This window comes from Cydia splendana, chromosome 2 (genome assembly GCF_910591565.1).
Source record: "Cydia splendana chromosome 2, ilCydSple1.2, whole genome shotgun sequence".
In the NCBI taxonomy this organism is placed as follows: Eukaryota; Metazoa; Arthropoda; class Insecta; order Lepidoptera; family Tortricidae; genus Cydia; species Cydia splendana.
In genome coordinates, this window is record NC_085961.1 from 10025702 (window position 1) to 10039548 (window position 13847).

Below are 13847 nucleotides of genomic sequence, written 5' to 3' on the forward strand. Positions count from 1 at the left end.
ACCCGGTGGTCTGCAGTAAATTAAAGATGGAAATCGTCTGCTAAATTATTGGACTCGTTGGTTATTATGCTCAAACGACTTGCGATCTTCTTGGAAATAAATATTTGATCAATGAATATACTAAGTAAATAAGTAAAAAAAATATTTATATTATATTTTTTCTAATTTCAGATGAGGAAACATCCTAATTAGACTAGTCTTAAGCCCCTATTATAATGTTTTCATACTTAGGAAATTTGTCCAGGCCGTTTTAAAGCAAAATTATCTTTTTTTTCGCAAAAAAAAATGCATTGTCTTAGTTCCTTTAGCGAGCTTTGACCCACTGTCGACCTGATCCAGTCGATCCACTGTCGACCCAGGCCTCAAAAATTACAAAATAAATGTAAATTAAAAAAATAAACAATCAGTTAAACCATAAATCAATGGCATGTAGAAGTAAGGTAAACGTATTAGTGCTCGACATGCTAATGCCCAATAGATGACACCTTGCTGTCACCTCTATTGACAATGACTTAAGTTTCAAGATGACATGTACTGGGACCGCGTCGAGCACCAGTTCGTTTACCTTACTTTATTAAATTAGTTAAAAAGAAAAAATATAAATGAATTCATACATTTCGGATAAACACAAGAAACTTTAATAATCATAAATATTTTCCCACGCTTCAACTTCACTTAAACAGATCTCCTTGTCGTTGTGTTCACTTTATTGAATATTTACTTAGGTTAGTAATATCTTGTTGCCAATATCTAACTTACTTTTTTTCTAATACTTTTTTATTAATAATTGACCTGACCTTTTTTATTAGAAATATTTTGCGTTTACTCAGATTTTGCGATAATTACTGTGAACCACCAACCCACTGTCAACCAGCTTACCCTACTTAATTCTAATTAATTTAAGCATGGCGACCATGAGTTGGCATTTGACATTTACGTTAGCGACTGCGTGAACTATATCACATTCCCTCTCTATCGCACCAATACATCAGCGCGAGGGAGATGGACTGCGATCGAGTTTACGCAGTCGCTAGTAAAGTAAACGTTATGTGTCAACTCATGGTACGGCTAAAGTTTTAACGGCACTGTGGTGAGTACCTTTTTGTAGTGAAAACTTCTTTAGCGGCGCTGAGCACTTTTTGAGGTGGGGAAAAAATGATAAACTCGAGACAGCGTAACGCGTAACGCGCTGACGTCATGTGTGACGGACAATGTTATTCACCAAAGAACTTTAGTCATAATGTATCATAATCAGGTCAATTATTTAAAACTGGACTTTTATATTAAGCAATAAAGCTCAATGTTCTAATCTTGTACGGGCTGAAATACGAGGATCTCACAGTTACATAACTTTATATCACTCCAATATAATTCAACAAAGCTACATCTTGATGAAATCGCTAATAAAAGTGAACTCTAGTACTGGTGAATAAAACTCAAAATATATTTAGATGCGAGGTCTGCAAGGTAACTTTACAATTTCTATTCGAATTTTAAACAATTAACGCTACAAATTTAAGCTCAGTGGCCAGCAATTTCGGAACTAAAGTTTTACAATAGAAAGGAGGATGGGTCAATTATACATAGTGCTGCAGACATTTTGGACTAGTCATTGAGTTTTCACTTCTGTCGGCACTCCCGGAGTGCAACCCGTTGTTTTTTTTTAAACAGGTCAGGTTATACAGCGAACTTATTCGTTACAATATGATCTTTAAAATTACATACGTAGTAGGTAGCAGGGATGTTACGGAGCTCCGTTTCCGTTTCCGTTAAGGCGGAACATCCGTTTGGTATTGCACATCCGTTTCTGTTCCGGTTCCGTTATGTTTGAAACGGAAGTTATAACGGATGTCAATGCTTCGCGCGGTGGCGGCGTACATCAAAAACAAACAGGTTCCTACCAGTCATTCGCTCATCGCCCCACTTGCCACGTGCTACGCTAATTTGTTGTTTGTTTGTATACTTTGTTTTATTCGTGTTATTAAAATTAAAATCGTATGTGTTCTGTTGTGTACCGACTACTGACTGTGTGTAGTGTGTAGGGTTGCCAGATCGAAAGGCGCTGTTATCGGGAAAAAATGTCAATTTTTCGGGATTTTGGGACTTAAGTCGGGAAAAAAAAACATTCAAATTAAAGTACCTAATTGTATTAAAAACAACGATATTGTACATTATTGCACCGGCAGTCGGGTAAACGCGCGTGGTGCAATTCCAATCCAAAATAAAGGCCTGGCATAATAAAGGCTGATTAATATTTGGAATTTTTGTTTTTAATAGACCTACTCTTAACATCTCGTCCACCTATCACTCAGGCTCCGATTCTGGTTCCGGTTCCGTTTTCGGTTCCGTTTCCGTTTTCGGTTCCGTTTCCGTTTTCGGTTCCGTTAAACTAAATTGAAAACATCTGTTTCCGTTTTCGGTTCCGATAAAACCACATCCGTTACATCCCTGGTAGGTAGTATATTTAACCGATCAAAAACATTAATGTGAAATGAGAGCCAAGTTCAATATTAAGAATATTCGACGTTGTTGACTTCGCCGGAAAAAGAATTGAGATGTACATATATATGTGCCAAGTTTTATTAGTTTGCTTGCGGTGTAATTAAAGTTCAGGATTTGATCAAGATAAAATTGAGAGCCTTAAATAAACTTTCAAGAACGGATATCTGTAAAACTATTCGAGATATCGAAAAACTTTACTAATAAAACTTGTAACAAATTAAATTAACTTTCATTTTGTAGAAGTGACCATGTCGCTTAGATGCATAGTTTCCGAGATATAATCGAAAAATGGGACCATCTTACCCCCTCACCCCATGCACCGGCTCAAGGGCTACGGCCGGGGATTTTGATATGTTCACCTCCTAACTAGTCCAAACAAAGTTACAGTCAAAACTTGTGTTCCAAGCATTTCTCTCTACACCTTTTTTTGAGCATTCGTTTCCTGACCTAAAAACAAATTTTAGAAAAAAAGGCAAGGTCAAATGGTTATCGATACAATGAGAGAGCTGCAAGAGCGACTCATTTCGACATTCCTCATCCGAGCATATCGCTCGTGTACATTGGTGCAAGATATATGAAATATATCAATAATAAATCCATGACAGATTTTTAAACATTGAATGCCCCTCCTGGCACTGACCGTGACAGAGTATGGAGATGAGAGCGCGGCTTATCTCACTTCCCAGCGGGCAACCGACCGCGCCGCTCGCTCCAACCACACGGCCTTTGGTCACAACGGTCACAAGTCACAACACAACGCCAGGCGCGCCAAACAAAAACTTAGGAAATTAACTGTTTTTAACTCGGAAGTGCAACTATCGACCATGAAGGTTCTGCTGTGTTTTGTGGCGATCCGTAAGTATTTTTGTTTATTTATTTATTATGTTGTATTTTTCCTTTTATTATAGAGTAAAATACTGATTACCTACCATTTTAAACTCTACGATGCTGAAGTAAGCAAATTATATCGAACATTTGTACTTAAGCAAAATAAAAATTAGAGATATTAAGTACCTATAATAATAATTTAATAGTCTTTTTACACAATTTGCGATTTCCGCGAAAATAAAATGATTGAGAAATACAGAAAAGTAATTGTAAAAAGTAGAGTCATCAAAACGTTGTGGGCGGAAATCTGTAGTAGTTAGGATCTAATCTACATATTAGTGGGATATATCTAACCACACATGGAAGTCTGGTGTGTGCGGCCTGTAACCACCATGGTTACGCAGTTGTATAACGCAATCACGGTAAACAAACGCCTATTGAATTAAAACTAAGCCTTTGACTTGTAGCTAGAACTAGGAGGGCTTCTGTAGGTATCTTCAACGTGATTCTATCGACGATTCAATTTAAGTAAATTATTTTTTTAACGTAAGGAACTAAACTTTACTAGATCTAAAAGTCACCTAGGAAGATAAATGCTTTACTTAAACCGCTGAAACTTCATTGTATCTATGGTATAATACAGTCGTAAATTGCACGTAAAAAACTCTACTAGGTACTCAAAATACTTCACATAAATAATAAACATATCAATATTGATACTTATAGACCGGGAGATAGTGACACATTTTACTGGGTCATTTGTACCAGTATGGCGGTTCGTCAGGGGTACGTAATGAAGGAAAGAAAAATGATGGTCATAGCGCTGGTACCGGCGGCCCAATCGCGTGGGCGTTAGTCGAACGTGTCGGATAAAATACGAGTGTCGAACGATTTGTTCCACAAAAATCCTCGTATTTTCCGATAGTCCATAAAAAAGAAGTAGGCGGTAGCGTAATGCCATACTACTCCGGTGTGACTTACAGCCCGCCATACTGAGGCGAACACATTAATTAAAAAAAAAACAATTCAATCAATTGTGCCAAGCTAATTTTTGCACAGGTGATCATCGTCGAGCAGCCATTCATGGACATCACCATGCCATACTTTTCGGATGGTTCCAAATGGCCGCCATACCGCCGCAAGGGAGTTAACTTTTTTTTTGTGTACAATATTTTTTTTTTCAAGTATAATAATATTATAGGCAAATATAATAAATAATAATGGTCACATTGCATCATATAATTTCCAAAAATCCAAATGCCATACTGGTACAAATCGTCAAAAAGATTTTTTTTTTTAAGTCTTGGCTTAAGTCTCACAGTCGTCCGCCCCGTAGTTATACTCTGGAATATTTTTTTTAGGTATAATTGTATCCAAACAAACAGAATATGATGCCATGCTGTAAAAAAATATTTTACGTATTGTATAGTCGTATTTTTGAAACGTGTCGATTAAATAAGTTTTTCAAGTATGGCAGCACTTTTTCTCCCTACTATAAGTATGGCAATTATAATAACAGTCACATTTTATCAAATACTTTCCAAAAATGTAAATGCAATACTGGTACAAATCGTTTAGCAAAAAAAAAAAAATAACTTCCTTGCGGCGGTATGGCGGCCATTTGGAACCGTCCGAAGAGTATGGCATGGTGATGTCCATGAATGGCTGCTCGACGATGATCACCTGTGCAAAAATTAGCTTGGCACAAATGGTTGAATTGTTTTTTTTTAATTAATGTGTTCGCCTCAGTATGGCGGGCTGTAAGTCACACCGGAGAAGTATGGCATTACGCTACCGCCTACTTCTTTTTTATGGACTATCGGAAAATACGAGGATTTTTGTTGAACAAATCGTTCGACACTCGTATTTTATCCCACACGTTCGACTAACGCCCACGCGATTGGGCCGCCGGTACCAGCGCTATGACCATCATTTTTCTTTCCTTCATTACGTACTTAGACCCCTGACGAACCGCCATACTGGTACAAATGACCCAGTAAAATGTGTCACTATCTCCCGGTCTATTACAGGCCTATTCGGATTTCGAGATAATCACAAGATCTTGAGACGATTTAGAGATCAACTAGATCTACATTAGATATCGACTAGATGTGACTTGGATATCTAAGTCATAACTTGTCGAAATCGTTCAAGAGGACCTCCAGAATCGCGGAAAAGTCAAATTTGACATACCTATCTATCTTACAAATATCTTTAAATTATCCGTATCGTAACTTGTTGAAGTCTAGTAGAAATCTAATTCATTTTCCGAATCGAGCCGTTAGGCATTTTCTGTGAATTCATGGTTCTACGGGTGTTTAATAATTCATTCGATGTGTGTTGACAACACATACTTAGTAATTTTCTAGGTCAGTAATACATGCAGGTGAACAACTTGCCGGCATTACTGATAGTAATGTATTTTCTTAGCTTATCACTGTACGCAATTTTAATTGTATTCTTCTTACATTGTATTGATGGTGGTATAGCACAAAACACCGTAGAAAAATTATTGGAGAATCGACGTTAAATAAAAAAATCACTACACACTATTAAGTATAGTCTCCTCCTTTCTTCTTTTCCCTGCCCTTATCCCACGTTATGTGGGATCGGCACAACATGTTTTTCTCGTCCATTCTCCTCTGTCTTTCGTCACCTCAGCACTCACTCCGTTCTTTCTCATATCCTCTCTCACACAATCCATCCATCGTTTTTTACTATTAAGTATAGTGTACCTACTAATATGAGAATGTGGAGGATATTTACCACACTGCCCTAGTTTAAAAAATATTACTTACGACTTTAGTTACTTAATATAAATACCTAGTATAGGTACGTACAGTACTAGAGCCACTTGAGACTGACAATATTTTGTTAAATACATATCTCTCATGAAAATGGAGCATCAACCTACCCAACAAGATTAGATTACATGGATACCATATAATACCGACTTAACAGTGAGCCGTGGTTGCACAAATTTATTATATCGATTAATAAACAAGATTAAAATAATTAACGCAATAATGGTTTTTTCGTATAGAACCTCCTAATCGGAGGAAGATCCGTTATATTTGTGACTTATACCACGGGGGCCAAAGAAAAAGAATTGATTAATACGTCATTCATCAAAATCTGATCAGTAAGTTTTAACACTACGATTAAACATATACGACCAATTGGATGGAATTGGACTTTTGCCCATTTCGAATTACCATAGCTTAAAATATTAAATACTTAGGTTATTGGATAAAAAGTCTTAATTTTTTCTTGTAACAAACAAAAAAAAGTACAATGTCAAATTCTGAGAACAAGGAAAATAGGAACTTAGTTTGACCTTTGCTCCTTCCTCTTAGGTTAGTATACTTAGTATCCGCGCAATTAAGTGGTTCTGTACCTATGTAGATATGTACTTATCTCATAGACATGTCCAAGTAAGGAAACTGCTTATTAATTGACCGAAGCGAAGCGAAGGTCTACGTTTTGACTCGGGCATTTTGCTTTCGTATGTCCGGATGTTCTCCTCTACAGGTCGCAATTCTTAACCGATTCTCGTGAAATTTTGTGACCGAATTTTATGACTAAATAAAATTTTTTTGTCAATCCGGTTTTTGGAAATTTTTAAAAATGGCGGAGTCGTGATACCTGGCGCCTAAACAAATAGTCGTATCGATATCATAAGACTTTTTTCGTTTTGAAACATGTTTACAGAGTTAATAGCAAAAAATGCAGAAAAAAATTATCGCTGGTTTAGGCGGTATTTAGATATTTAATTTTAACTAATTTTATTTTGAGAAGGAGTAGCTAAATTTCGTCAACCCATCTAAGAACTATTTGGCTCAGTTTGTAAACGTTCGCTTTTTCTGTTTGCACAGGGGGTCTGGGTTCGATCCCCAGTAATTGTATGCTGGGATATTATAACTTTTTGTATTTTTTTACACATAAATTTCGTATTGTTTTTCTTTAATTTACTATACACCGTGTTTTTATTGAATTCCGTTAACTTCGGGGTATAGTTAAGTACGTTTATAAGAACTAAATGGCATAGTTAATTTTCAAAAAAAAATTTTTTTTTTGTTTTCTTTTTTGTTTTTTTTTGTTTAAAAAGTAATTAAATGTAGCATATAGCGTTGTTGTAACACGGGCATTACATTTAACTCAACCAAACAATTGAAATCGGTGACATATCAATGTCATTTCGTACATCAATCGACCGAGATTGTACTTAAGTTTAGTAGCAAATGTATGAACTCATTCTAAACACTAATCAATATGTAAGCCGGCCCTAAGGCAAGTGTACACGCTTGTAGAGGCCTTATAGTAAAAAAATAAATTATGGATTATCTCCGAAATGGACTTAATTAGAACATCGGTGTCTTTGAGAAAGTTACTTGATTTAAGCTCAGGAATGCACCCTTGAAATTAACGGAAATCAAAAAAAAACACGGTGTATTTAAAGCTCTTAGCACCATGTTATTTCAAGCTCTGCTCGCGAGGTCTACAGCTCACAGAGCCACTAGTGTATTCATTATAATATACCTACTCGTACCTTAAGGAATTATACTGTTCACGTTCAGTACTTAACAAATTAGAGCATGAATAAGTTGATGTTATCTTTCGTTAGAAAGTGAACCTACCATACTACTTGCAGCTGCCATCAACCTACTTATATAATAATGTAACAACAATAATAATTCTGTAAAATTGATGTCTAGCACTAGCTGCGAAAATCAAATCAACTTCTGCTTACATACACACTACCCCAGGTGCAGAGTCTTGGACATCTCATTGGCATTGCACTAGTTAAGTGTCTCTACTGGAAAAGAATGAACGAGCAATTCTTTCACTCCAGGAGAACTTATTCCAGCTTACTATCAGATGTGAGGTTCATCATGATTAGCTAAGAAAAGTAGTAAAATATGATTGGGCAGATAACAAATATTGATGTTATGGCCACATAGGGAGTTAGAGATTAAGTTTCGCAGTAGGTATTTACTGACTTGGTCAGTTTTATGTGTGTCGACCATTTAATAGTTGATTTGGCGGTTGGAATTTGGATTCCTCAATCTTCTGTACCTAATCGTCAAAGAAGTTGTGACCGACGTGAAGTAGAATTACACAATGGTACTTATACTTACACCATGCTTACACCTTATTGTTTGTGTTGCAGTGGTGAGCTTGGCGCAAGCAGATATGGGCGGCGAGTGCGACCTAGCCATGTTCTACTTGGAGCTGGGCTGCACGGCGGCACCGCGCGCCAACGACGCCGCTGGATGCCCGCAAGCCTTCAGCTGCCCCGATCTTCATCCTGATCCCACCAAGTGCTACTACAGGTACGTTACCTGACCATGCTATAGCTTTGTCCCGGCGAGCTCGGCTGCTCACAAGCCTCGCCCTACCCTAATTTCTTGTCAGTTGTCCCTGGTTGTCCTGTCAACTCGCTCCATTTGTTTGATTAAGCCAGAATTTTGACCATCTGCGCTGCGTTCGTTCTTGAACTACTGGTAAAGTTAAGGGCCGTCACAATAGATCAACGCTGGTCGATGCGACACTCAAAGGCCCTCAACACCCCAATAATAATAACTGGTAAAGTTGGAAATAACAAAAACAGTATTAATAGATGAATACAATTTATCCGTCTTTAGGTCACCAAAAAGGTAAGGACCTTAAGGTGAAGCTGTGCCATCGTAACAGGGCTACCTTAACCTACTATTAGTGTCTGCGTGACCCGACTGAGCCGTGTTATTGATATTTTATTTGTACCTAGCCGGACACTATGCCGTAGGGGAGAGCGGAATCAGACGGGATGGCGGGTAAGACGGGGTAGGGGCTTTATTTGGCGATACGACTGACCAATCAGAATCCCGAATAACAAAACCTTAAAAGTAGTTGCATTTTCAGTTTTATTGGACTTGAAACCTTAAGTATCCCGTCATGCCCCCTCTCCCCTATGGCTTAGCCGGACACTATCTACATACAGTCAGTTTTTATATCGTAACCATGACCAAATCTCATTAATTAAACATGCAAATTGGCGATCAAAGGCAGGGTCATCAAAACTTAAATGAATCTATTGAACCGGACGGCATTGACACTGACGTCTACTTTTTGCACCCACAGCCGCGACCTCCATGACTTTCCGAGAAATTTCTGCAGCGGTGTATTGGCCAATAATATTATGTTCAAAGAGCAAACATCAAGTGACCTCTTGACATAATAATTTGGAAATACGAAGGCCTTGGTTGCATAAAGATAAATGATGTCTTGCAATGATACAAATATATTTGCAATAAATAAAATCATTTTATTAATTACCTATCGTTTTTGTTTTGATTCGATTAATTAATCTTGATCTCGATCTCGATTAATGATCTGCAACTGCACAGCTACGATATAGTGAATATTTAGTTTTATAGTACATCTTTTATTAACGCCTATTTCCCAATAAAGTTGATGTTTACGAGGAGACAGTTGATTTCTTATTAGGCATGTCGTTTCAGAGAGAACTTTTATTTTCAGAGGTGTGGCATATTCTAACAACGACGTGCTGCCCCAGAACCTGATAAAGAACCCGTGCTCGCAGCGCTGCACGTGCCAGGTGTCGGACGAGCCCCGCTTCGAGTGCGCGGCGGTCGACTGCGTCGAGAGCTTCGACTCCGACCTGCAGCAGTGCGTGGCCACCTTTGAGCTGGACTCCTGCTGCAGTGTGGACAACGTGTGCGGTAAGAACATAACATATGTAAACGCTAGGTATAGGCCTAGTATAAGGCCTAAAATACCCACAAGTTTCTATTAAAAAACGTCGTTTCTGACTGACTTAGTGGTAATTGTAAACACTAGAATTTAAGTCTAGACGTTCGAAACAAGTCGTCTACGCCTATTAACGTTATCTCATTAGTACGTTAGTCTAGTCTCATTTATGTCACTTTAATCATACCGTAACAGTAAAAAACTTTAAACTAAAAAAAAGTCTGCAAATCGATTCTAGACTTTTTGGACGAAACTTGGGTTTTTTTTAACCATCGATCTCATTGTATGGCATGGCAGTGGACAATAGTGGACATAGGTAATAGATTTTATGGGACATTACTTTAGAGGTAGGTATGTAACAATTCAGTACTAGGTATTCAGTATCATTCAGAATTTTAATCAATCTAAATACCTACATACTCGTGCTACTTAACGGCAATTGATACGCCACCCACGAAACAATGGCTTCCTAAACCGCTGCCGTAAGGCCATTACTGCACCTTAATGTATTGTTCAATGTGTGCAATAAATTAATAACAGCCGTCCTTAACGAAGAACTTCGTCATATAGATATTCCCGTTATGCTTACAGATACGTAGGTACACACTTCTACGACATTATTATCAAGGGCAGATGATAAGCACGAACAATAAACAAATCAAAAACAAGACAAACCCGCATAGACAGAAATAGACGTACACATCACTCTTTTAGTTTCGCCGAGCTCGACCTATGCGAGTAATGCAATATGCATACCTAATGTACTTTTTGTGCCTTAGGTATATGTGATAGCTTCAAGATATTGATAATAAGTCATCTATCTATCTCTTGTGCAGATATTTAGAAATTCGTCACAACGTTATGTTTGACCAATGTTTGACGTCGATGTTGAACGCAAAGAGTGACTCGTCCCTTTACTACTTCAGGTTAAGTCAGACTAGAGGGTGCGTTTACCCAGCTGTCGAAGACGGATTATTGTATAAAACTATTCTGCCTTTATTTTGATAATTTAAATTAAGCAACTGAAAATTAGAAATAATAGTAAATTTACTTACCCTATTTCCAATAGGTAAAGACGCCATCGCCAAGCTAGCGACCTGCGAGATCGACAGCAAGACGTATCGCGAGGGAGAGTCCTTCGAGCCTAAGGACTCCATGAAGAGCTGCGTATGCACGCCTCAGTGGAACGGGACCGTCAGCCCCGCGTACTGCCGCGACATCAACTGCGGCGTTGAGATACACTATCAGAAGAACCTCCTGGACAATTGCGCTCCAATCTTCTTCAAAAACTCACGCAGTTGCCCAATCGGTTTCAAATGCCGTAAGTGTTCTTTTTTTCTTTTTCTGTAAAAAATAGATCTAGCGTTAAAACTTGAACCGACTCGGACTAATGTAAAAAAATAGGATGCGTCATGTATTTAAAAAAAATGACAACCAAATTCTACTTAGAGTTAGACCAAGAAAAGTCTGCAGCGATTTTGATAGCTCACGCAGTGCAAGTGTTATCGCTGCAGACTTTTCTCGGTCTGACTCTAGTTCAATTTTCATATTTGAATATGCTTTTAGTATAGTAGATACTTACGTTTGCGAATATTTTCAGGTTACATAAAGATTCTAGTCTCTCCTGGGGGCCTAGGCAAGATGCTCATCGTTTGCGCCATAGTGAACGAAACGCTAAATGTCTCTCTGTCGCACTTATATAGGAGAGTGATTGATTACCGACACATACACATGAGACATTACCGTTTCGTTCTCTATGGCGCATATGATTGACATGTTGGCTAGGCCTTCAGGAGATATCGCTTTATTATCACAAGTGATTGAACGTTGTCCACTATGTGTTCCAGCGGCATCGGATACTAAAGTCGTCCGCGGCCTAAACCTGAAGGCGGTGAGCGCGCAGTGCCAGTTCGGGAACGAGACCCTGTCCGTCGGCGACGAGGTGACGGTGGGCGAGAAGTGCACGCGCTGCGCCTGCGAGGTGCCTCCCTTCGTCTCTTGCACCCAGCAAAGCACCTGTAGCTAAACATTCAACACGACTTACCAAATGTGCATCGTCTAATGAAAACCGAAGACGAGGTGAACGACAACAAGTAAACTCGTCATATCCAGCTGCATAGAGACATCATCCTGACTCGCTACGGTGACGATAACTGCACGCGTGAGACGTGTTGTGTTTTGTGTTTTAACAGCAACAACTGCGTATTTGAAGTCGTCAACCTTAAGATCATAATAATATGCTGACCAAGTCAGGGGACGGCAAATTTTAAGTAGATCCCATTGTAGTAAGAATCATATACTAGTGGCTCTGTGAGCTGTAGACCTCGCGAGCAGAGCTTGAAATAACATGGTGCTAAGAGCTTTAAATACACCGTGTTTTTTTTTGATTTCCGTTAATTTCAAGGGTGCATTCCTGAGCTTAAATCAAGTAACTTTCTCAAAGACACCGATGTTCTAATTAAGTCCATTTCGGAGATAATCCATAATTTATTTTTTTACTATAAGGCCTCTACAAGCGTGTACACTTGCCTTAGGGCCGGCTTACATATTGATTAGTGTTTAGAATGAGTTCATACATTTGCTACTAAACTTAAGTACAATCTCGGTCGATTGATGTACGAAATGACATTGATATGTCACCGATTTCAATTGTTTGGTTGAGTTAAATGTAATGCCCGTGTTACAACAACGCTATATGCTACATTTAATTACTTTTTAAACAAAAAAAAAACAAAAAAGAAAACAAAAAAAAAATTTTTTTTTGAAAATTAACTATGCCATTTAGTTCTTATAAACGTACTTAACTATACCCCGAAGTTAACGGAATTCAATAAAAACACGGTGTATAGTAAATTAAAGAAAAACAATACGAAATTTATGTGTAAAAAAATACAAAAAGTTATAATATCCCAGCATACAATTACTGGGGATCGAACCCAGACCCCCTGTGCAAACAGAAAAAGCGAACGTTTACAAACTGAGCCAAATAGTTCTTAGATGGGTTGACGAAATTTAGCTACTCCTTCTCAAAATAAAATTAGTTAAAATTAAATATCTAAATACCGCCTAAACCAGCGATAATTTTTTTCTGCATTTTTTGCTATTAACTCTGTAAACATGTTTCAAAACGAAAAAAGTCTTATGATATCGATACGACTATTTGTTTAGGCGCCAGGTATCACGACTCCGCCATTTTTAAAAATTTCCAAAAACCGGATTGACAAAAAAATTTTATTTAGTCATAAAATTCGGTCACAAAATTTCACGAGAATCGGTTAAGAATTGCGACCTGTAGAGGAGAACATCCGGACATACGAAAGCAAAATGCCCGAGTCAAAACGTAGACCTTCGCTTCGCTTCGGTCAATAAGTTTCAAGAGTTTCAAAGATATGATAATATTGATTTGATGACTTTGAATATTATATATTTCATTAAATGATTAGGGTCCCTAATAATAAGAGTTTCCTCATCCCTAATTTAGGGATGAGGAAACTCAAAAAAATGCAATTGTAGGTAAGTAGTTATGTGTCTCAGGATTGCATCCGCCTTTTCGACGGACGATTTCTGCCGAAACGGACAGAGAGTAAATAACATACCTATACCTACACTCTGTCCCTCTAAGCAGTAAGATAGCATAAAGTGTTCGAAGTAAAGGTAGATGTAATACACCCTTAAGGCCAAATTGCTTGTTTACTTACTGCTTTTTGTACTGATATTATTGTAATTTTCAAAATGCAATGGAATGGGATAAAAAAATTGTAGTTAAG

General features: G+C 37.9%; 1 protein-coding gene across 1 annotated transcript; it reads left to right on the top strand.

Annotated features, from left to right (window-relative positions):
- Nucleotides 1-3117: 3117 nt before the first annotated feature.
- On the top strand, nucleotides 3118-12336 carry LOC134803414 (uncharacterized). The gene is made up of 5 exons (XM_063776236.1): nucleotides 3118-3357; nucleotides 8501-8663; nucleotides 9850-10052; nucleotides 11150-11401; nucleotides 11928-12336. The coding sequence occupies exons 1-5, from the start codon at nucleotides 3123-3125 to the stop codon at nucleotides 12104-12106; spliced, it is 1032 nt and encodes a 343-aa protein (XP_063632306.1). The 5' UTR covers nucleotides 3118-3122; the 3' UTR covers nucleotides 12107-12336.
- The last annotated feature ends 1511 nt before the right edge of the window (nucleotides 12337-13847 follow it).